Here is a 25955-nt window from a genome sequence, read left to right as displayed (position 1 = left end):
TCCCCATACTGGTTGGTCTAACAAGGACCTGGAGAGGTCAAACCCAGGTTCTGCTTTCAGATCTTGCACATGTCTTGTGCTGGTGCACAGCTGTCTGATCTGTCTCACTAGGTACTTGTATGACCCCATCACCATAGTATTTGAGCACCAATTTCCGTAACAAGGGCAAGTTAATCTCAGGGCTGCAAACATCAACAAAAATGAGGCAGTTCAAGTAAAGGTGATAGTATGGCATTTTATGTTGAAGTCCTGTGTTTTTCTTAACTTGTGCATTAAAACTGCAGTCAGTGTGCTGAATATTACTGCTTCTGTAAGAGTGGATGAAGAGGAGTCTTTCCGATTTATGCCAGTGGCAAATTTACGCCTTTGTACCTCAGTGCATTTAAAAACACCAACTGCACATGCATATAGGTATCAAGTCTAATAGCAAAGCAGGACTTTGGCCATCTCTTCAATGGGAGAGGCACTCTGTGATGTCTACATGTATTACCCATGTTCTGTGCAAAGATGAATTGACATGGTTATGCTTAAAAACACAAAAATACTCTTAGCTGCTTATGATACTTGTGTAAACTTTTGACAAACAGTCACACAGCATATCAGTTCCACTTTAATTCACCTGTCAACACCCAAATTCAGTGTTTCCTCTGGAAGAGTTGTCAATGGCTAGATTAAAAGCAATGCAGATGCCTATGTTGGTTAGGCGTCAGCGGATTACACTCTGAACTAGGGGATTCACTGATCACAAGTTTTTCAGATCCCTTTTAAGATGCATTGATGTGTTTAACTTGCATACAAATTCTTAATCATCTGGGGCTTTTTTTTCCTTCAAAAACAGTCATTTCAGTTCACCCTTGAGATTCAGTTGTAGTCACTTCCTTTAAAACAAAGAAAACTTCTAGCCTCCTAATCTCCCTCCTCCTCCGCCCCGCATCCCGATTAATTGCTCTCTTGCACACACATGCACCTTTATATATATTCCAGTAGTTCCTAGAAGCCCCACTCCGGATCTGGGCCCCAGTGTGCTAGACACTGAACACTCTTAAAATATAAGACAGGGCTTAAATCTAATTAGACAAGACAGAAAATGGCCTGTGTCTGAATGAGATTTCCTTGCATGAGGGATGGTCTAACTACATGTATGCTGCATGCCCCTTGCTCTGGGGGTGCATAGTGGTTGCAGGATGCTGTTGCTTAGAAGTGAGGGAGGCTCTTGAATTGTCACATAGGATCACCTAAAATGCGTTACGCAGAGTGGTATGTGGAGGAGTTCCAAACTCTCTCCCTCCCTTTCATTACATGGCTGCAAAGGGAATATTAAGTTGTTAGTTTATTGAACTGTAAGTTTGTATTAACTGTACTGAAATATTCAGATGCTTAAGAGTCCTCCTCGTACTGCATTATTGTAGTGTGACAGGATAGAGCTGATGCATGCCCAGTCTCTAACATTAGGTTTTCCTTTTTTTCCCCTAGAGATCCACGGCCGACAAACCATCGTGTCAACAAGCACGTCGATAATGATGTCAACCTCCGAATCCAAAACCTGACCATCTTAGTCAGAAACATCAAGATTTATTATCAGGTGTGCCTTCTGCTCTTACTGGTGTCTGCTGAGGGTTGTGGTGTTTCCGCTAGCACAGGAATTAGTAGTCTGTTAAAGAAAACTACCACAGGAAATGAAGAGGAAATTGTGTTCATGTAAAAGCATTTTCAGCCATCATTGCCAGCACTTTGAAATACAGATAGAGCTAACTTTTCTAGCTTTCATGGCCCATCAGCAGATTTTAAAAAGGAAGGAAAAAACTGAGTTTGAAGGCTATGATAGCTCTTTGGTTAGCTGTGTTGATATTCAGCTCTTCTGCAGGATCATTGAAATAGGACTAATGTCTGAGGATATAAAACGTGTTTACAACAAGTAGCGTTGCTTTCACCCCTGGAGACATCTTGAAATGCCAAGGAGTATTAAAATGGTCCTGTACATACCTATTGTGTTTAAATAAGTCTCATGAGAGACTGACCACATCAACTCCCATTCCCAGGCTCTTCTCATCCACCTGCATCTCTTCTAGCCATACGCTGTACACTAGAGGCAGCTGGATGGAGCGTTGCATCTCTTGAGAGTGTGGGAGAATAATGGTACTTCGTTAACCTTTATTACAGTTCTGCGGCTTGATGCAACTATAGTAGAGAGAGACCCCAAAATATTACTGCCACCAATTGCTATCTGTGCTACAGAGCTTGCTAAAGAAAGTCCGAGAGTGAGAGGGATTCATGCAGAAGAAAGTAAAGTAGAACTGATGACTTTTAAATGCACGTTATGGCCGCATGTTAGGAGAGTAGATTGTGTAGCTTTTTGATCTGAGGTGGTGTGTTGGCATTTTATATATTTTTGAAGACAGCAAACTTATGTCTCAATCATTTAGCATTGTAGGTATTGCTGGAATGGGTTGTCATTCACTTAAAAATAAATAACTTTAATCGTCCCATTGAGTTCTCTACCCCAGCAGGGAAATCCCATTTACTCAATCTTTCAACATAATAGGATGGGATTTCATTGTCCATCTTGTTATTGCTTACTCAACACCATAGATCTGTATGAAGTTTTACAGACATCAGAAGACAGAGACAAGGTGGGTGAGGTGCTATTTTTTATTGACCAACTTTTGTTGGAGAGAGAAAGAGACACAAGCTTTTGAACCACAGATTCTTCTTCAGCTTGTCTGTCTCACCAACTGAAATTGGTCTTATAAAATATATTACCTCACTCACCTTGTTTCTCTAATATCCTGGGACCGACATTGCTACAACTATACTACATACAACATTGGAAGACACAGTCCTTTCTCCACAGTATTTGCAATCCAAGGGCCGGATCCTTACGGTGTTGAGAACTGTTAACATTTAGTCTCACTCATGGGAGTTGAGCACCTTGTAGCAGATGATCAGGCCCTTTGTTAGACAGTGTACAAAGAGGGGATAGATTATGGAAGAAAATAAATGAGATTCAGAATTGTGTGACCTGGCTTCTTTAGTGTCTTGTTGGTTCTGCGCTGTTGGATTTTTTTAATATAATCTAATCCAGCCAGGCACTACAGTAATACCTTATAATGTTTTCTTACTATTTGTAACCGGGAGCAAGAGCTGAGGCTGGAGATGGGAGGCATAATAATAAGACTCTGGCCATATTCCAGAAAAATCTGTACCATTACTTTGTCAGGCTAGTGCATCTCCCTGCCTCAGGAATGCATACCCTGCATGTAAATAGTATGATAGCAAAATTTAATTACCGATAGTTCTTGAAAATGTTAAATAATAGCAAACCTAACAAAAAATTTTATTTTTGTATCTATACACGTAAGGAGATCATTTCTCCTTTATCACATCAAGGTCTTTAGGGCAAATCATTGTTAATCTAAGAGAGATTCCCTTTTAAATGATGTTGCATAACCTTCAATTCCTAATAGCCTGGAAGGAGTTAAAGGCTGTCTGTGCAGCAACCTGCACAGTTCTATATATGATTGATATGCACTGTCACATTGCTGCTAATGGTGGTTGTATTGTGGAAGATTCCTTGTGTGTTAGAAGCCCAGCTAGTGTATATCATTTTGAATTAAATGATGGTTGGTTGTTACAAAGTATAGCCAAGGCATGGATATTTCAGGATGTACTAGAGAATTTTGCCATCTGAAACTTTTCATAGTAATTATTGTGAAACCTCGCCTCCTTTGAGCCTTTTTGTTTGTTTTGTTTGTTTTTTAAGTAGCCTGAAATTTCGTTGTGTTTGTATAGTTGAATAATCAAAGTCAATAGCTGGAGATGAGGCTAGTGTGTTACTGACAGAAAACATCTAATCAATTTCAGTGGCAGTCTGGAAGCCTGAGGGAAGGTTCCTGAAAAACAATAGAAGCACAAATTGCTGCTTCCTCAAGGAAGCACAAGCTTAAAAAACACCATGTTGGCCTTGGGGAATTCCCTTCATTTTAACCAAATGGACTCAAATCTAGTTTACAGCTAATTCCTTGTATTTAGTGGGGAGAATGTATATGGAGGGAAGTGAGGGTGATTATTCTTTTGTGTGTTATCAAACACAGGGACAAAGTGGACGTCACAAAACAAAAGCCTCCCCCCCCCCCACCCCAAGACAAGGAAGAATAGAAACATGATGAGTTCATGATCCCCTAGTCCCTGTGTTTCGGAATAAGATATCAGTAGCTACTAAAATTAAACTATTTTAAGATATCACTCAAAGGCTGGATAGCTTTTTGGGTCCATATAAATGTCTAACTTATTGTGCTCAGTATAGTTGATCTCCTTGTTAAAACAAAATTCATTTCAGTATTTGGTGATATTCTTCTGAAAGTAGAGATGGGAATGAACCAGAACCCTGGACCCAAATGGCCCCCCACAATGTTAGGACATTCCAGATCTGGATCAGAACTTTGAAGCACTATCTCTCTACCAGGTCTGAATCTAAACCTTGTATCTGAAGAGAGCTGGGTATCGGGGAAACTTGGATCTAGATCTGACCTTTGTGGCTTAGACCTGTCTCTTTTTAAAATTTTACTTCACTGTGCATAAATGGGATGAGCAAATGCACTAAATACACACTTTTACACTGGAATAAGAACAGTTTAAGTGGCTCTGACGTTCACCTGGTGTCTCATCAATTGCTGTTTTTGTTAACTCTGTCAAAAGCAATTAATCTATGAATTCAGTGAAGTTACGCCAGCACTTACAGCAGCACAAAACTTTGATCACCGGGGGCTGTAAAAAAACAACCACCAGTGCTTTGTGTCTAGATTGCTGCAGTGAAACGGGGAGAAACACTGGCAACTTTTAATATGAGAGTTTTGAGTTGGCTGGTTCCAATTTTTTGTTTTAATAGAAACAAAGTGTATGAAAAAGGGTTAGTCTTGGTTGCAAGTAAAGTCTCTAGGTTTCCCACTGAGTAGCTGCACTTTTACAGGTTCTGTAATTGTGGCCTGTGAGAACTTCATCACCTGAAACGAAGCAAATTAGTAATTTTGTGGTGGGATTTCTTGAGCAGAAATCTGTTAGAGGATCTGTCACTAATTCCATTTAATGAACATTGTGCCACTGGCTAACAGCCAAAATGCTGGTAATTAACTTTTTGAACTTCTGTGACATTTTGGGAAGGCTTCTATGAGGGAGAATGTGAAATGTCTTGTGTCATTGTGTCAGCTTTGTGTATATGTACATGTGTGTTGGAGGGTGTGTTTTTACTTTCTAGCTCGTGCTTTGAACAAGCGGGAGACTGGCTGGTCTCTGAATATTTGCGTTCGGGTTAAAATCCAGGGTAACTTTGTATAGTGCCTAACACAACAGAGCTCAAGCTATTTGACTGTAACTAACCTTTAAGGAGGCTGATAAAAGGATTTCTGGAGACTGGATGGATCAGAGAGCATTGGCAGCTTTCCACCACTCTTGTTGATATACGTATTTGTATGTCTTTAATGAACTGAAAATCAAAAAGGAATCCTAAAAAAAGTGGAAACATGGATGAAATGCTTAGGAGGTGTACAAAAGAATAACACAAGAATGTAGGGACAAAACCAGAAAGGCTAAGATACAAAATGAGTTATACCTGGCAATGCATGTAAAATGCAGTAAAAACAGGTTCTTTAAATACATTAGGAGCAAGTGAAAGATACAGGAAAGTGTTGGACCACTACTTAGAGGAGAAGTTGACCTAATAACAGGACATCAGGAAGGCTGAAGTGTTTAATGTCTGTTTTGCTTTAGTCTTCACTAAAAAGGTTAGAGGCTAGCAGATACTCAACACAATTAATGTGAGCAACAATGGGAAAGGAAAATAGGACAAGAACAGGTCAAAGAACATTTAAATAAGTTAGATGTATTCAAATTGGCAGAACCTGATGAAATTTATATTAGGGTACTTAAGGAACTAGCTGAAGCAATTTCAGAGCCATTAGTGATTATCTTTGAGAATTCATGGAAGACAGGTGAGCTCCCAGAGGACTGGAGAAGGACAAACATAATATCTTTAAAAAGGGGGGAGAGGTGGGGAATTATAGACTGGTCAGCCTAACTTTGATTCCTAGAAAAATACTGGAACAAATTATTAAACAGTTTGTAAGCAAGTAGAGGATAAAAGGGTTAAGGTACAGCCAGCATGGGTTTGTCAAGAATAAATCATGCCAAACCTGCTTAAATTCCTTCTTTGACAGGATTACTGGGGAAGCGGTAGATGAGATATATCTTGACTTTTAAAAGGGATACAGTCCCTTGTGACAGTCTCATAATCAAACCAGGGAAACATGGTCTGAAATTACTATAAGCCGGGGTCCCTCAGGGGTGGTCCTGGATCCAGTACTAGTCAATATTTTCATTAATGACTTGGATAATGGAGTGGAGAGTGTGCTTATAAAATTTGTAGATGACACCAAGTTGAGGGGTAAGATATAGCTAGAGCAATGGCAGGAGAACTTGGGGAAAATCCTGAGCGTAGATACCCTATTCTATTCTGTTTGGTTCTTTTACTGAATTCATCACCATGTCACCCTTTACCACACTGTAGGTAATGCTTTATTTAGCCTGTATACACTAGCACTGAAACAATTGTCACCACCAGTGCAACTGCATTCTTTATCAACAGTGGGTACAGAATGTGCTTGTGTGGACTAGGCTTTGGAGCAGTTATTTGAAACAAGCCTGGGGTGGGGCAGTCTGGCAGAGTAGCCTAGGGAAGCTTGAAGTGGCTGTGTCATGTTTCCTCCATTCTGTGCATCAGCCTGTTGATCTGACACCTTTTATGGGCATTGAATAGTTTGAAAAAACTAGAAGCAGCAAAAGGATCTGTTTTCATATCTGCTAGATCCTTAACTTTCAGAAGTGCCAATATTCACTCAAATGGCACATACTGCATCACAAAAATCCCTACAGTTTGCATAAAAGCTTGTGGTCGTGGGAAGAAAAGAATTAACGTTATCATCACTTGGCTAGTGTCTGTGTGGTTTTGAGGCACATCTTTCATTTGAAGAATGCAGATTGGAAATGCCAGTGGAAGAAGCGCTTTATGTGTGGTCACTGCTACATTTTGATGCCTGTAGTTCCCATACTTGTGACCACTAAGTCCTTGGACAATTGCTTGACATTTCTGAATGGCTGGAAATAGTTCTGCATTTAAAAAAGAATTGCTGCTGAGAGACAACTCTGAAAACAGTTATACTTTCAAAATGGCTCCTGTGCAGCTTCCATAAGTAACTCAAACCTTACAAGTTCCATTAATAATGGTGGGAGGAGTAAATATGAAGTCATTCACTGAATGTGCAGAAAGAACATTATATATATCGTATTGCTGTAAATCCGAGTTCTGGTTTTGGTTCATAACTTGTGCCCAATAGCTGTGTTGCCAGCTGTAAACAAGTTTTTATATCCAGTGTGCCCCTTTGTTGAATTTAAATCTCTTCTAATAGTAAGAAGAGCCCTGGAGTCCCTGATTTGTTGCTTAATTAATAGGCCTCTGTAGGTAAACTTTATTTCTTAGTACTACTATATATATACATTTCAAGCTGTTTCTCAGTTCAGGAACTCAAGGGAGGAACTTTTTTCTTGAATTTTAAAATCTAAATTTGTAAACCACAACATTTGTCTCTTCTCAAGACCACAATGTCGCAGTTTTAACAAATAGTCCCTTATAAATTCACCCAAACTACTTTGCTGACTTTATACACTATGGGTCTGTCAATTTCCTCTCCAAGGTGTATGCAACTGAGAGCACAATTTGTTTGTAATATATATTTAAGTGCATGAATCAGTTTCACATCTGTAATTTTGAACATTAATGTGCCTCTCAAAGATAACAGATTTTCAACTGTGATAACTTGTAACAGGATATAGGGAAGGTGATGTACAGAAGCTGAGATTCTTAGTACCATAAACCTTATTACATATATACTGGGAGTAATTTAGTACCAAGCGCTTTGTCATTGCCCCTTTTGCCCCTTCTCCCCCAGCTGCCGACAGGGGGGTGGGGGTGGAGGGTGGGGGGCAAAAGGAGCAGCTGCCCCAGGGTTGGTGATTTAAAAAGGCCTCTGGAGTCCTGGGTGGCGCTTGCCAGGCAGCACGGATGGGCTGTCTGAGGGATGCTGACCCCCCCCAGCCCCGCCCCTTCTGCTCGAGGCCCCGCCCCTTCTGCGGGCCGGAGCCAGCTCCCGTACCGGTAAGAGTTCAATTTTACTTTAACCCCTGGGCTCACAGCTTGAATGGAATGTACTTGGAGGAGAAGGGTTGTGCTGCTGTCATCAGCTGCCTCTTTTCTTCCGATCCAAGGTTTCAGTGGGTTTGTTTTAGTTCAGGGATCGGCTACCTTTGGCCCGCAGCCCACCAGGGTAAGCCCCCTGGCGGGTCGGGCCGGTTTGTTTACCTGCCACTTCTGCAGGTTCAGTCGATCGCGGCTCCCACTGGCTGCAGTTCGCTGCTCCAGGCCAATGGGGGAAGTGGGAAACAGCGGCCAGCACAGCCCTTGGTCCGCGCCGCTTTCCGCAGCCCCCATTGGCCTGGAGCGGCGAACCACAGCTAGTGGGAGCTGCAATCGGCTGAACCTGCGGACGCGGCAGGTAAACAAACCGGTCCGGCCTGCCAGTGGGCTTACCCTGGCAGGCTGCGGACCAAAGGTTGCTGATTCCCTGTTCTAGCTTTTGGCAGTTGTTGGTTAAGGTTGCCACATCAGAGGTGGAGTCAAAGGGGCATTATTCTGAAAGCACAAGTGGGGAGGTGGGTTCAGTTGCCATGGGATGATCACGGTGGGCTGGAGCACCCACTGGACCTGAGGGTGCAAAAATGGGTATTGTACAGCATGAAATATCTCTTTGGCTTTTATTCAGCACGTCTTGATTTAACCCATATCATTTTATCATCAATTTACAAAAAAAAAAAAAATTGGAATGGTCTGAATTATGGAATGTTTCTACTGTGTCATTTAGATGGCTTAAAAAAAAGTGAGTGAACGTTTATTTTAGGTCTGTTCTAATTTGAATTTACCTGGTGTAACTCTTGTGTTTAAGAATTTAATTTATTCTAGTGTTAACCTAGTAAACTGTTGCACTACAACTTGCAAGAGTAAAACCACTGGGCATTTTGCTACCTTCCACCACCATATCTATTTTGAGTTTTAGATTAGGTTTAAGGCATACATCACTGTATCTAGACAATCTCACCAGACTCAACATACTTTTGACTTGATCCTGCTACATATACGCAGGCAAAATTCTCATTTACATCAATTGGAGTATTGTTTAGGTAGGTACTATAGCCTAAGGAAGCTACAGTTTCAGATATATTGGAAAATATTCTGTCTGCTATGTGTAGTAGTAAAGGGATTTATTTTTGTTAAATTAATTGTTTATACCAGCAGTCTTCAACTTCACAATGTTTGACTTACAGCGAATGGCACTTACAATGTTTTTGGATTGACACCCTGATTCGACTTATGACAATTGGTTTCGATTTTACGACGCTTGGTCCCTCAATGGAGTGGATTGTGGTTCCAAGTTACGACGTTTCGACTTACGAAGCAATTTTCAGGAACCAATTGTGCTGTAAGTCCGAGGATGACCTGTAATGCCTCGTACGTAGCTATATCTGCAGCTTTAAAGGCCTGCTTTGGTCAGTTGTATTTCTGTAATGGGTTCCATTTAATTTAGCCTTTTGCATACAGATATTTTAAAGTGAAGTCTACATGAATTCCATAAATTATACGGTAAATTTAAAAAAAAAAAAAATCTTCCGGTTGCACAGCAGTTCCCTAAACACAGAATTTCTGCTTTTTCTTGGCAGGTCACAAATGGAAATATTTCTTTGATTATATGCACATTCTATCAATGAATAATTTTATTTTATGATCTTGGAAAGCATAATCTGTATATACACTATTTACATATGCTGATATATGACACCATATTAGATCCCATTCTGTTTTGGGTGCTGGTTCCCCTATAAATCTAGATTAATCTCCTGTACAGAAGTGGTATATAAAGAGGGGGATTAAAATCTTAATCCTGCAATGTCATAAGCATCCCATTGACTTTAATGGGGCACTGCATGAGCAAAGGGTTCTGCCTGTATCTGTGAGCTTGCAGGATCGGGGCCTATGACGTCAGCTGTATTAGCACTTCATCTTGAAAACAGCAGGTTTATTACTTGGCCATCATTTTAACATAGGCTGATATATATATTTTTCCCCCTGACAAGTTGTTTGACCTGCAAACGATACCTCCAGGCTGTTTTTAATTTTGGAAAAAAGTTTGGGCAATATTTTTTTTTAAATCGTAGGCATTCCAGAAAAGGAAGTTACTGTTTTTAGATTTGCTTTTGATATCGTCATATGTGCTATAGAAATGCAAAGTAGTATTTGCTTCTGGAAGTCACATGCAGTTCATTGTTGTAACTGGCTGGCAGTGTTTGTCTGAAACACCCAATCCTCCTAGCAGGTGTAGATCCTGCTGGGAAAATGGGTCAGTGGGGTTTGCTGAATTGTGTGGCTGATTACCACACCTGGATATAAAGGGGTTGGGAGTGACTCTCTGGAGTGTGGTCTGAGCAGGCTGGGGAGAATGCTTGAGCTAAACTTCGTTGCTTTGTTAATAAAGGCAAGCCCCAGGAACAAGGTGAAATTTTGACACTACACAGCGTGGACTTTGTGTCAGAGTTGGTTGTGAAGAACACCTACTCACAGATGTGTGTTAACTGAAATTTTGTCATCCACTAATCCATAATTCACGATAATGCTTCTGGGTTCATGGCTTTGTTTTTTAATGGGTAAGATTTTTAAAGACAGCTCTTAGTTAATGTTGTGTTTTAAAGTAACAGCTGTGCTACCACAACATCTGTTTCTTGTCTCTTGGAAACAATTTGAATGTGTGCACTGATGGTTACACTGTCTGTAACATGCTGTGTGGTTTAATCTAGGTAGACCCGGCAGCTAAGGAGTTAAGCTTTGAAATTCTATCAGGTCCTAATCTGGCCAATAAAAATCCCTAAATAAGAATCTTGTTCAACAGACTGAAATCACCCCTGTGGAGCTGTCACTGTCAGTTTAATAATTAGCATTATTAAAAGTCCCTAGATACTTACATAATCTGGGGGTTTAGGATTTCTAAAAACATGGATAGAGGCCATTAATTCTGCTATTTCTTTTAAAAACCAAGCCTACCCCTTATAAAGTAAGAGTTTGTGCACACCACATATAAATACCTCTCTCCATTAAAATTGAGCTGTTGGAATTAATGAATATCTTTAAAACCTTTTAACTAAGCTTAGTCCTTCTCTCAGGAAAATGGATCCAAATTGTTGGAATTAGTCACTTCATGTTAAATGGCTAATTTAAAATATTTGCCAAATTTATTTGCTTTGAAGTTTAAAAGCAAGAGAAAAAGTAAATGTCATTTTTTTTTCCCCATGGCATCTTAAATACATATTTTTTCAAAAGCTGGCCCAATAGACTAATGCGTAAAAGATCCACCAATGTGGCGTTTGGAATGGAGTCCAGTGTCCAAATGGTGTTTGCTAAGAGACCTACTTCTGTGAACCCCCTTGGTGAACAGTGAGTTATAGGAAGGAGAGGGTCGTATTGGGGTTAATGCCTAGTTTATTTGGAACAGCTGTGTTGCAGTAAGTCCAAATGGCTGTAGTCCCATGAGAACCATAAGAATTACCACTAGAAAACAGTGGTGGGTAAACTTCTCTTGTAAATGTTCAATTCAAAATTGTCAGTTTATGAATTTATAATAGACCTTTTATATGATAGCTGTTCAAGATTGATCAATATTAGCTACTTTAACACAGAGTAATGTGGAATTCAATTTTTAATCTACCTTTTTAAATTTACTAATTGCATGTTTTCTTTAAAATGAGTTTATGATCTGAAAAATTAGCCCATCACACTTGCTCCTTGTGTGTGTATTTCAAGTCATATCAGCTTATTTTAGTGACAGAAGTATCATCCAGGGGTTTTCTTTACTGGTGATCATCCCTGCTAGCCCTCCTGAGCCAAAGCAGCTATGGCAGAGGGAGGTGGGTTATTTTCTGGCTCACAGATCCTCAACAGAATTCTTAATTAAATTTCAGTTATAGCATCTTTGTTACTGATAGTGACACAGAAAGCAAACAGCTTGACTTCCTGGTCCCAAGCTGAGTGTGTAGGGGTGACAATGAGAATGTTTTATTAATATGGGCATGTTTTATATGAGTAATTAAGAAACCATAAATGTGAGTTCTCTCAGTACTATTTAGTCATATTTTTAAGAGCAGAACCATAGTGTAACTTAAAAAAAAAAAGTTACCCTCTCATACAATTCATGTCTTCAAGTCGCTTCTTGGATTTTGCCCCTTAAAAAAGAATGCATGTATTTTTAGGTTTTTCCTGAATGTGAAAAGCCCTGGGTGCAGCCAGCCTTTTGTCTTCAGTGTCATGATTTGTGGCTTTTGTCTTCAGTGTCCTGATTTGTATTTATCTGAGTAGCACATGAATATTTCTTTATGGTTTTATGTGCAGAAGGCATAAGCTGATACACAGAAACAAATGCTGTCAGTTTTGCAAGAGTTGCTTACATTTCAGTGCCTGGGCACTTGATTTTACCCTCCGATTCCAATCCTACAGAGAAAATAAAGCTAATTTGTTCCTTTTCATTCTCTAACTTGGAGCCTGATCATGAGTGGTGTTGAACACCTTCAGCTGGCTTCAGATGAGATGCTGAGCATCTTCCATGACTGGGCCCTAGAGCAGTTTTGTTTGATACACTTGTGTATGATTAAAACAAAGCTGGGTGCCAGGTCACGGTTTGCTTTGGCTCTTCTCCTTGACAGCCTGTTGCAATCTTAAACACTTTCAAGGTACTGGTCATAGCATATTAAAACTAATTCTTTCAATGTTTATAGCAACCAGTTGGATACCTGAAACCATCCTTATCAATTGTTTTCATCTTTGTGCACAAGTGAGTTTCTCAGGTTTGCCACAAGCATGTTAGGTTGATAATGCCTCTCTGCCCATCTCACCAAAGAAAGAACTTTTTTAGTTAGTCAGTTGCCTGTTTCTAGAGCTGTTGCCTGTTTCTACAGCAATCTTAATCCTGCTCTTCTATTTTCCAATGTCCAGAATTAAGGTCAGACCTATTCCTTCAGTCATTTCAGCAAGAGTAGATAGAATTTCTGTTAACGTGATCCTAGGTCATGCTTTAATTTTGCAGTCATCTAGATATGAAACATGAAGGAGTAGTTACATAACCAGTGATCCTATTCTCCTGGGTCTCCAGTACCAAATTTAAAAGAAGCAGAAGGATGGATCTAGTCAGTATTTATGGTGAAAGCCGCATATATTGGACTAACCCAATCCATGTCCTAGTATACACAGAAAGATAACATAACCACGCGTAATTGCCAGCCTCAGTTTATTTATAGTTGGCTATCCACTTTGCAGAATGATATACAAAATGCAAATAGGCAAGAATCTGACTGCCCTGGTTCTGACAACTTGTAAAATATGATGCCTATCCAATAAACGTAGTATAATCTAGCATTTTGGATGTTTCTCCTAATTAATACATAAAGTCTTAACGTTGTTGGTGACAACCAGGTTACGCTGCTAAACAAAAGGCATATTTAAAATGAACTGCTGCATTTTGCTACTCCATATCCCTGAGCATTAGCATAAAAACAGGAGTCGTAGCTCACCACTTGCCTAAATGATGCTATTTCACAGATGTGTGTAGAAAATGACTGAGAATATGGAATGCTCACCACATTTGTGGGTTTTAAAATCTTGCTGTAATATAAACAAATCCGTATGCAAGACCTGTTTTGTAGTTTGAACTGTACATTTTTTTTTTTAAGTGGAGGCAAATATAAACTATAAAAGCTTACATGACAGGATTATAGGTCTCCTTGCTTCCCTGTTTGTTTTCTCCTCCCAGGGCTGCCAAAGCTGCTGTGTGGTTGACTACCACACTAGTCTTTTTTTTATGGTAGTAGCAACAGTTGTTTTTCTTTCACTATGGTCATAGGTGTCAGTTCCATGCCTGTACAGTGCAAACAAATGGCAAAAAGGAGAACCGTGTAATATTAGAGACAGCTAAAACTTGTAAGTAGTTTTCTCATCCAATTCATGATTGCTGGTTATACTGTCACCAAATTAATCTATCTAATATATCTATCTAATTATCTAATTAATCTGTGTATTAGAAAATGTACAAGACTGAATAGGTCAGAAAATGCTGAAATTGCAGTAAAATCAAGAAATGCCTTATAACCAGATGTTCACTTCAAACACTGCAAGAAGATAATTCAGAAGTATGTGATGTTTCAGACTTCAGTATATCTTCAGTATATCTGACTTTTCTCTGCCTCTTTTCAACATTTGAAAAATACATAAATATTAATACAGTGTATTGGTATTGATGCATCTACTTTAAAAAAAAAAAAAAAAAAAAAGACCTTGAAGTATTTTCACTACAGTAGGCTAGTTTTACTGTTACTGTGTTCCTCCATCCCTACTTATTTAAGACTCCAGCTCCCAAACTGTGGTCCAGCAGATAGCTAGTTTGTCACATGGTGCTGACTCCTCCTCCCCGATTCTAGCTGCTAAATTGCATTAAAACTCAGCTAAAATACATTTAATACTTTCCTATTGCTCTTTCTTGAAGGCCATTGTTGCAGTTGATACAAGTGTGATGGGTTTGATCTCCGATACCCTCTTGGGACTGTCACCTAACGTGCTGAAATTACCTCTGAGCCTGTTTTCCCTGCCAGCTTGGGACTTCCAGAACCCTGCCTTGTTGAGCCAGACATGCTAGCCTGCTGCAACATGCCCCCAAAGCTGCAGGCTTTAAGTGAAAACAGCTCTGCAGGTTACCTGACTCCAGCACCCAGACACCCAGCTCCCAATGGGATCCAAACCCCAAATAAATTTTGTTTTACACTGTATAAGCTTATACAAGGTAATCTCATAAATTGTCCGCCCTCTATAACACTGATAGAGAGATATGCACAGCTGTTTGCTCCCCCAGGTATTAATCACTTACTCTGGGTTTATTAATAAACAGAAGTGATTTTAAAGTATAAAAAGTAGGATTTAAGTGGTTTCAAGTAAGAACAGACAGAACAAAGTAAGCTACCAAGCAAAATAAAGCAAAAACACACAAGTCTAAGTGTAATACATTAAGAAACTGATTACAGGTAATATCTCGCCCTCAGCGATGTTCTAATAAGCTTCTTTCACAGACTAGACTCCTTCATAGTCTGGCCCAGTCCTTTCCCCTGGTACAGTCCTTGTTAGTTCCAGCAGACATCTTAGGTGGAAAGCAGGGGCTTTCTCATGACTGTCCCCCCAGCCCTTTGTTCTACTCCACATCCTTTTATAGCTTTGGCACAGGGTGGGAATCTTTTGTCTCTCTGGGTCCCCACTCCTCCTTCTAAATGGAAAAGTACCAGATTTAAGATGGATTTCGTTATCAGGTGACATGGTCACACGTCCATGTAAGACCTCAATCTTCATTACCCACGGGCTGGCCCCACATGTACACAGGAAGGCTTGTAGGTACATAAACCATTTACAACCAATTGTCCTACTCAATGGGAGCCATCAAGATTCTAAGCCACCATTAATGGCCCACACTTTGCATAGTTACAATAGGACCTCAGAGTTATACTTTGTATTTCTAGCTTCAGATATAAGAATGATACATACATGCAACTAGGATGAACACACTTGGTAGATTAAAAGCTTTGTAATGATACCTTACAAGAGACCTTTTGCATAAAACATATTCCAGTTACATCATATTCACATTCATAAGCATATTTTCATAAAGCACATGACGTGCAACATCACAACAAGCATGTTACCTGGCTACAAATGGGAGGGGTCTGTGTAATAGTTAGGGCCCTGTCAAATTCACGGTCATGAAAAACATGTCACAGACGCTGAGATCTGGTCTTCCCCTATGAAATCTGGTCTTGTGTGCTTTTACCCTATACTATACAGATTTCACCAGGGAGACCAGCATTTCTCAATTTGGGGGTCCTGCCCCAAAAGGGAGTTGCGGGGGGGACGACTCAGAAGGTTATTTTAGGGGAGTGGCAGTATTGCCACTCTTACTTCTGTGTTGCTTCAGATCTGGCTGGCCAGAGGGCGACAGCGGCCGACTGAGGGCCCAGCTCTGCAGGCACCAGCACAGAAGTAAGGATCCAATGACTGTGACATTGACCAAAATGGACTGTGAATTTCATAGGGCTCTAGTAATAGTGCTTGGAAGGAAGGAAGACCCCAAGATGATATCTATTATCATTCACACTGGAGAAAAAGTTAGACGACCTCTGTTTTTAGGAGAACAGCTCAAACTAAATGCAAGGCACACATAGGTGAGGCTGGAAGTTCTTTCAGTAATCTAGTTTCTGCCACTGTCTGAGTGGTCAGAAGGTCCTGGATTCCAAGAGATAGATTACTTCTTTATTGGGAGAGAGATGAGTTGATATAGATACAGGATGCTTTGTCTAATTTATTTATAACATGTATTCTGATGAACAGAGATGAGACGACAAAAGCAAGTCTAGGATGTAGTGTACCACTTCCAGAACTCTAGAAACTTTATTCAAACCCTCAGCCAGCTGGATGGCTTTATTCTCTGTTGCCTACAGTTTGTGCAGGTACTTTTGTTTATGCACAGTGGGTGTGAAATAGTACCAGATCACCGTGATTGCATTTTACACTCACTCTGCGCTAGTGAGAGTGACTGTACAAGGTGCAGGGGAACACCGAATCAGACCCTAGGTGCATTAACCCTCATCAGATACAATAAACTCTATGAGCGCGTTCCAAGGCAGTTATTCAAACCTAAAGACCAAAGCATTTGGGTGTTGGGTATGTTGTTCCCCTCCTTGTCTCTTGCTGTTTTGCAACACAAAAGGAAGCTCAAGTGAAATGAACAATCTTTTCTTTTAAATCTAGTGGCTCAAATCTCTGCTGTTAATTGTCCCTTCCATTGTGAAGTTTTCCAAGAACTCAGCGAGGGGTGGGGAGGAAGGGGTCTCTAGACGTGGTCAACCACCTCTGCACATCATCAGCTCCCCATCTCAAATAAAACACATTTCCAAATGTTAGCAACTTGACATGTTCATCCATCATGGCCAACAAACAACTTGCCATTTATTCTATTTACACAAAGAAGGGTTCAGAACACAGTGAAGCCCAGCTGAAATTACAGTGCAGTGCTTTTCACTGACTGCTCTGATAAGCCTATTAAATAGATGCTGTCAGCCTGTTTAGCTTTAAAATATGGCTGGTCTTAAATATGGGGGACTGGACTGGCGATTGTACCCTGCATTCTAAATATGTAGGACTAGAGAGAATTTCACGTGCATACTGACAGCAGTATTTGGCTCTTAAAACATTTTTTTAAAATCCACCCACCAGTTTTATTACTATGAGGTTTTTGGGTTCTAATGCTTCCATTTTGTTTGATCACGCTCCTCACCATCCCAACATGTGGTGTGTGGAGGGCCCTTCTGAGTTCCACTCCTCTTTCAAGCCAGTAGGCACCCTGAGACACGCTGCTAGAGTATCAAAGAGAAATTAGGAATGGAATAAACTGGTTTCTTGGCATTCAAACACAGATGTTCGTGTTAATGCACAAACCTAAAAGAGCAGTCATGCTGGCAAAATTAATATAGTACTAAATACACAGCATAAAATATTCACCCTAGTAGAGGGCCAAACCTGTTTTTTGTTTTCAAAAAAGCATCTTCTGGAGGATCATTAAACAAAGAAATGTCATCTGTTTATTTCGTTGAGGGGTCAAGTACTAAAGGATAGGTTTTTTGCTGCTGCTGCTGCTTGCCTTTTTTTTTTTTAAGGACAAGCCATTCATTTTTCTTGGTTGGATTTGGAGCAAGTCTCTTCAGGTTCTCTTCCCAGAATGTATGATGTATGCCCTCAAGGGGGAAAGCAGTTAACAGTTATGAGATGTACTGTAGTTAGCTTACAAATAAACCTGCTGAAGCAATAGCCTGCTGGGTACCTGTGAAGCCTCCCCCCGAAGCAGGGATTTAGAATGCTAGCTTAGGGTTTTCCAGAAGAGAGAGATCTTGCTTGTGTTTAACAAGAGAATTCTTCCTATATCAGAGCAAAAAGGAGAATGAATTTTGTTGCATGAAGGGCAACGTAAGGGGGCATGAAAAAATTTAAACATCCGTCATGGTTTAAATTGCTACCACAGCCCTTGAGATGATAACCTTTGTGCTGACCAGAGCAGTTTTTAGCTTTGGCTACATGTACTTTATCAGACTGGAGAGCTGGTGCAATAAAGCCCCATTTCCTGACTAAATTAACAGTTTGAACACTCAGACTTCTTCCCTGGTACGCCGGCCTGCCAAAGCAGCCTGACTTGCTAAACCTCCCAAATAAGTTTTCCCATCCTCTGTCCCATAACTCATTGCTCTAATTCTCCCGTGTGGGGTACCAGCATTGGTGACCTGATTCTGCCTGGGCCCTCCAGTGTCCTGTGGTATAAGGATATCTCCCATTGTGGAGTCGTGTCTGACTCTTGGTCACAAGCTTTATGCCCAATAGGTCCAGGAGGTGCTTGTGACCAGCTTCTACCTAAGTAGAAGGTCACTGTGAATCTGCATTGGCTAGCCCTCCAGACGCTGCAGCTCCGAGAATGCATAGGCAGAGTTTATTTCCAAACCATTTCTTGGCAAACCCTTCAGTCAGCCCGTGTTCATAAACTAATTAATTTTTTAAAATAAATTTGGTCAAAATTAGGTTTCATAAAGCACTTGCATGGAATGTCTTTCAGCACAGAATCCATGAGCATTGGTACCTGTGAAGTTCACAGGGTCTTGGGTATTATACTTGTGTGTTCTCCCCATTATGTTCATGCATTATCCTTATTTTACAGAAGGAGCATCTTGGGCACAGAGAGGTTAAATGACTTGCATAAAATGTCACAGCTGGTCCATGGCACAGCTGGAAACAGAAACCACGAGTTCTAATTCTGTCACCTGCTCTAAACACTGGGGTTCATTCCCTGAGCTGACTGAATTCATGTAAAGAGTAGTATGAGTTTTTGAATCCAAGCCAACTATACAGGATATAGACTGATTTAGAGTATACAGTAATTGCAAATGTAGCTAAGGGGGAAAAATATAGCTCTGATAAATAAATGGTTAGGAGTTTTTTTGCCAAGAAAATTCCTGTATAAAATATGAACTCTCAAATATGTAGTTCCATATAACAAAGCCCTTTTTTCAGTCTATAACAAGGAGTGGTGTCAATTAGCCTGAGAAACCAAGGCTATATTGTATGTATTCATGAAGCAGGAGGCCCTCATTAAATATGTATTGTTAGTCACCACCTGCTATTTGTTTCATGTGATTCATTCTTTAATGTGGTGATGTTTTTTTTTCCCCCCATCATTCTTCTTTTCTGAAGTACATTATTCAGTGCTTTGAACCATATGGGCTGAAATACATTCAGATTTCTGGTCTAGCCATCCCCAGGGAAAAGACTTCTAATGCACCATGTTTATGATCAACTAGAAAAGCTGGTTGATGTTTTTTTCATTCTGATTTGGTGGCCCTTGCATAATAACTAAAGAGCTAAATGTGTGACCCCAGCCAAGAGCGAGCAAGATGGTTAAGCTACATTTCTGAGTAGGTAGCAACTGCCTTACGGATAAAAAGAGGCTCCCCCAAGTTCCTTACAAGGTAGGACTGTGAATTTAGTCTGTATTCTTTGGGGTAGGGACCACATCTTTCCTAATCTTCTGTGAAGCACCTAGTACACTAACAATAATAATAGGACCAAACATGCACAAACGTAAATCCTTTTGTTTTATTGAGGAAAATGGAGAGGTGGCAAAATTTCCTGATCTTGACTTGGTTTCAAATCCTATCTTACATCACAAGTGGACAAACTTAATTTCCTCCTGCTCCCTATTATGCAAATCATAAAACTGACACACAGTTGGACGAAATGGACAGTCTGCTCTAGTGAGGCCTGGGGTTTGAAATACTAGGAACGCTGCAGCTCAGGGCGGAGTTGTATTGGCAGAGCTGTTTGAAAAAGCTTGCACACCTTCTGTCTGCATTAGTTTTGGGTAAGATTAAAGTGGCTGTTCTCTATTTCATGGTATTGCATTCAATCATAATCCACAATGAATTGTTAATCTGCTGATCTGGAACACTAGCAATAAATTCTTCCCTTCTGCTTCATTTGTACATGTATATATGTTAATACTAGAGATCAGCGTGAGTCATCAAGTTTGGGTCAGGGTGCAAGCTTCCTCATTATCTGTGGGTATTGGGGATTCCTGTCTAATAAATACTTTATGTAGCACCATTCATCAGAGCAGTGGTTCCCAAATCTGTTCCGCTGCTTGTGCAGGGAAAGCCCCTGGCGGGCTGGGCCAGTTTGTTTACCCGCCGCGTCCGCCTTCTAGCAGCTCCCATTGGCCTGGAGCAGCGAACCGCAGCCACTGGGAGCCGCAATTGGCCAAACCTGCGGACGCAGCAGGTAAACAAATCGGCCCGGCCCTCCAGGGGCTTTCCCCGCACAAGTGGCGGAACAAGTCTGGGAACCACTGCATCAGAGGATTTCAGTATGCTCTACAAACATTCCTATGCCCCCCATAAGATAAGTGGCTATTATCATATTATCATTATCAGGTACAGAAACTGAGCACCCAGATCAAAATTTTCAATCTTGGAAATTTAAACTTTTAGCATCCATATTTAGACATGTCAATAAGTGGCTTGACTTTTCAGAGGCACTGACCCTATGCAGCTTCCTTTCAGTTCAAAGAGAGTGGTAGGACTTTGGCATATGTGAAAATCGGGCTACTTCTGTGAAGGTACTTTGTCATCCAGATCTACATTCAGGCACCTACATAGAAGCGGTCTGATTTTTCAGACATACTGTACTGAGTATCTACTACTCCCTTTGAAGTTAATGGGAGCGGTGTGTGCTCAGCTCTGAAAAATCAGGTCACTTATTTAGGCACTTAACTATAGATTCCTAACTTTAAGCGTGGAATTTTGAATATGTCAGCCCTTGTATGTAACACACTTTAATTGTAGATTTTAAGAGTGCAAGACGTATTTGTTTCCCTGCAGCATTTCCTTTGATAAGCAACTGAGCTAATTCCCACCGCTCTCCAGTTTCAGATCAGCCATTCACCAGAGTCAACTAATTCATGGCATTCTCAGCAAAGAACAGGTTTGACAAAGTAACCTGACACCTTAGTATAAATATATTTAAACAATGATTCAGGGAAGTTTTAATAAGTGATGTGAAAAGCTGTTTGTAAACCAGAACAAAACACTCCTCTCCCCTAACTCCACCACTTACCCTCAACTCTTTGAAGCTCATAATAAACACAGTGTTGCTCTAGTTACACTCGTGCTTTGCAAAGTTTTTGTGTGCCACAAGAACGAAAGATGATAAACAATCCCCTTGCTGATCCACGTATTAACTGAACTACTTGCTCGGGCTGTGCTTTTCTGACTTGATTTTAAACCCCTCTAAACTTAGTTGCAGTAGGAGAGACAAACTCTTGCCATTAGCTGCAGTGTTGACTCAACACAATATAGGAGAGGCAATTGCGGGCCCCAGGGCAGAACAGTCAATGGGCGCTCTTCTGGCACAGCCAGGGCTTCCACGTGCCCGCCCAGATGACTTAATCGCTGCCAGTATCACCCCGTGCATGCCGAGGACCCCTGTGGCCTGCTCGGGTGATTAAAAGGGCCTGGGGCTCCCGGCTGCTGCGGTAGGGACGGCCGGCAGTCCTGGGCCCTTTTAAATTGCGCAGGCCCTTGGGCAATTGCAGGGTTCCCATTGAAGCTATGGGTTGCTTAGCACGCCTGAAGATCAGGTCACTTGTTTAGGCGCCTAAATATGGATTTGGGGGGGGGTTAACTTTAGGCACCAAGGTTAGTAAATGTTGGCCTTATTTCCCTTCAGCCTTTGCTATTTGTAAATCAGCATTTAAAACCCTCCTGGAGCGAGAACATGGGAGGCACTGTTATCCTCTCAGCCTTCTGAGGCTTGATTCTTTCCTTGCCCCTGAAGCATTCTTTCTGGGGATTTAACATTTAGTCCTTTTCATATCCTCCCTCCCTCCCTCGGCTTCTAGCTGGCTGGGAGGTCAGCCCCATCGCAGTAGCACTCCTGTTGTTTCATGATCTGGCCAAGAGAGAGTACAGATCATTTGATATACATCTTCTTGTGTTTCTTCCTTAGTTCCAAGTCTGACACTGTTACTTTCACAGTAATCCTGATCTCCAGCAGCACAAGTAAAGGGCGTGGTGGGAGAAACACATGGCTGCTTTCAGACATTGTCTTAAAGCATTGTAGTTGTCTTGCCAACCGCCAGCACCTTTGCAAATGTTAACAATCTAGGAAATAGGTGCCACAAGTACTCCTTTTCTTAGAGACTAACAAATTTATTTGAGCATAAGCTTTCGTGAGCTTCAGCTCACTTCATCGGATGCTGTAGCTCACGAAAGCTTATGCTCAAATAAATTTGTTAGTCTCTAAGGTGCCACAAGTACTCCTTTTCTTTTAGCGAATACAGACTAACACTGCTGCTACTCTGAAACCTGTCAATCTAGGAAATGTCATTCTGAGCGTCCCTCTCTCCCAGCCCCCAGCTGTTAAATCCAAAGAAACCATGATCAAGAAGTATAACTGAGAAATTAAATTAGTAACGCAGGGAGCTTTCGGTAGGACATGTGTGGTAACTCCCCAGCTCTCCCTTTTCCTGACTTGTAGCAAGCATAATATTTTGCGGGGGAGGGATAGCTCAGTGGTTAGAGCATTGGCCTGCTACACACAGGATTGTGAGTTCAATCCTTGAGGGGGCCATTTAGGGACCTGGGGCAAAAATTGGGGATTGGTCCTGCTTTGAGCAGGGGGTTGGACTAGATGACCTCCTGAGGTCCCTTCCAAACCTGATATTCTATGATTCCTTCTGGCTGACTGTCTTCTTAGTCCATAACAGCCTATGGGCGACCTTTGAGGAAAATGCCGTATTTCCAATCCCACACATTCAAAAATCATAAGCCAGACCCCCCCAGATAATGAGATTTTAAATAATAATGTATGCACAGTTCTTTTTATTTGCCTTCTAGTTTTTGAACCTGTAGAGCAGTGGTGGGCAACCTGCGGCCCATCAGGGTAATCTGATTGCGGGCCGTGAGACATTTTGGTGACGTTAACCGTCTGCAGGCACAGCCCCCCGCAGCTCCCAGTGGCTGTGGCTTGCCATTACCGGCCAATGGGAGCTGCTGGGGGGCCATGCCTGTGGACGGTCAATGTCACCAAAATGTCTCACGGCCCACAATCAAATTACCCTGATGGGCCGCAGTTTGCCCACCACTGCTGTAGAGGGTCACATTTTTCCAAGTTTTTCTCTTCAGCCACGAGAGGTAGAAACCTTTATTTATATATTTTTCAAATAAAAGTAGCGATTTGTCACATAATTACCTGACTCCAGGAGCTGGGGCTTTACCAACTATCACGAGACTCCAGATTACAATGGTGAGAGTTGGCAATACTGAAAATGTAATGCTTGGAAGCCTTAACACTGGCATAGCAGAGGTATTAGATAGTTAATCTTTTGTGAATGTTAATAAATTACCTAGTGACACAGCTTACCTTTGTCTCTGTGACAGATGGTGGAAGAAAGGAACTCCTAGAATGCAGCTGCACCGTCTAAATTTTTCTTGGGGTTTGATGGATATTCCCAGGATATTATAAGTATTAACCGTGTCAGGACTACAGCAGGTATTAGAGAAGGCAAGTCAAAAAGAGGAGAGGAAATCCCTTTAAAAATGTATGTAAATTATTTAATGGCTTTCCATCTTAGATGCACAAGGATGACACTTAAATAATAACTCTAGCTAAATTGTGCGCTAGTGCTGCTTTAAAAGAAAATCCTTAATTCGGGGACTCCAGGGAGAGCCTGGTGGGAGGAAGCGGAGAAGGGGAGGTTAAAGCTCTGCTGAGTTAATTAATGTTAACAGTTGCTAGTTATTTGTAAGATCCACAGTAGATTACACAGATTGTATTAAGCAGGGCTAATCAGTAGTTTCAGATCTTTAAAGGGACACTGCTAAAGTTAGCAAGTCTGAAACACAGTGTTCCTTAAAACTGTATAGACACTCTGTGTGTACATGTACGCACATGGGTGGGTTACAGTCAATAAATCAGCCTTTCCTAACAGCTACACACAGAGACATCTTGGTTGCGCATTATTTTATAATCTAAGTGTAAGCAAAAAATTGGGGCAGCTGATGAAATCATATTTCCTGGTGACTGTATTTGTGTTTAAAAAAAAATTTCTGCAATTTTGACAGCAGCAGTAGTACCTTTCTCTTTTTAAAATAGGAGATAATATTACAGTGCCACAATCACCCGGGGTGGCAAACTGTTTAATTTTTAATGGCATAATTTCTGGGATGTGTGTGAAATCGAATATGCGAAGCTCACATGATGACATTCAGGTGCACACACATGCGTGTTGCAAACTGCAGGGAATAATTGCTAACACATGGGGCTGAGTTGAAAGATTATGTAACTCTATTAAAGCCAGTGCAGTGCCTCCTGTTCACATCAAGTCAGAATTTGACTTCAGCTTTCAGTATCTGCACAGACTTGTTATTACTATTGCAATACAAAATTTCTAACCCTTGCAAAAGCTACTAGTCTGGTATCAGGTTATACTCAGACAGTACATCAGAACTGTAAGCAGCTAATGATTTAGCTTCTTGCCTTTCCCTGTAGTAAACCAGGTGGAGATGTCTTGAGACTTTCCCTGCTTAACTAGATGCAAGTTGGCTCCAGGATGCATGGACAGGATGTGGTGCCATTAACAATGAGGCAAAGGGCACCATTTCCATTGGGAAGTATTAGCTTTGTCACCACTGCATAAACAAAGCTTCCAGAGTATGTCCCTGCTCATTGCACATTTTTCTGGACCAGTTCCTGCATTCTTCATGTACTGCACCCCTTAAGGAGCTTAAAGAGTTAAAGTAATGCAAGGCTGTGTCCTTCCTCTGCTCTCCAACAACCCTCTGTCTTCCATTTGGACTTTGATGTAGTCACAGAACAAGTCAGTCTGTTCCATTAAGAGAGCCACTGTTTTTTCTGACCAATAAAAGCAGCTTCCCTTTTCTGTCTTGCTCTCAATTTTTTTAAGCTTGGCTATTTTTGTTATTCTTAATGTACATCATATAATAAGCTCAGGCAGCGAATGAAAGAGGAGATGGTAAAAGCAGAGATGTCCATGCAGGGGCGGAAGCTGAGGCATTTCTCTGGTGCCCCTGGTTTTCTTCTGACTCTGCTTGCATTTAGTAGCTGCTGAGGGCTATTCACTGTGGAAACGCTCTCTCTTTTTGTCATGGTAACTTCAAGCTGACAGTTAACAAAGTGAACAGATGTCAGTGAAAGGTCTCCTTGGAATGGAAGGGGGGAGGCTTCTCTTTCAAGTGCCTTGATGGCAGCAAGTTGCAAAAAAACAGAGATTTTGTTCTGCTGGTGATATGATACAATCGTCTCTGGGCCACACATGACTCTGTGCTTTGAAGAAACAAATCTGTGGCAGCAATCTACTTGATTAGTAGCTGAGTGTCAGTTGCAGATGCCTGTCTTCATCGTCACATGGCATTGCTCTGCTGTGAAGAACTCCTCCCTCCTCCAAAGGATGCATAGTGGCCAAGCCATCAGAAAATATTAGTAAACAAAGGCCATGTCTACACTGGGAGCCCTTTACCGTAATAGCTGTATCAGTATGCTGTATGCTATATCAGCAGTGCTGTGCAGATGCAATTTATACTGGAAAAACTGCACTTTTCCCAGCACGCTTATTCCAGCCCTCCTTAAGCGAAACAAGCTATAACAGTAAAGTGCAAAACTGAATCTA

The 25955-nt window shown here is 41.1% G+C and overlaps 1 protein-coding gene across 7 annotated transcripts in view; it reads left to right on the top strand.

Annotated features, from left to right (window-relative positions):
- Nucleotides 1–25955, top strand: part of CCDC88C (coiled-coil domain containing 88C) — a 124448-nt gene that overhangs the window by 11048 nt on the left and 87445 nt on the right. For all 7 annotated transcript variants that reach the window (XM_037900839.2, XM_043549102.1, XM_043549099.1 and 4 more), the window contains exon 3: nt 1474–1582. In XM_037900839.2, coding sequence (XP_037756767.1) covers nt 1474–1582 — 109 coding nt within the window. The remainder of the gene's footprint in view (nt 1–1473; nt 1583–25955) is intronic.

The sequence above is a fragment of the Chelonia mydas genome, chromosome 6 (assembly GCF_015237465.2).
Source record: "Chelonia mydas isolate rCheMyd1 chromosome 6, rCheMyd1.pri.v2, whole genome shotgun sequence".
Lineage (NCBI taxonomy): Eukaryota > Metazoa > Chordata > Testudines > Cheloniidae > Chelonia > Chelonia mydas.
This window is presented reverse-complemented; position numbering and strand designations above follow the sequence as displayed.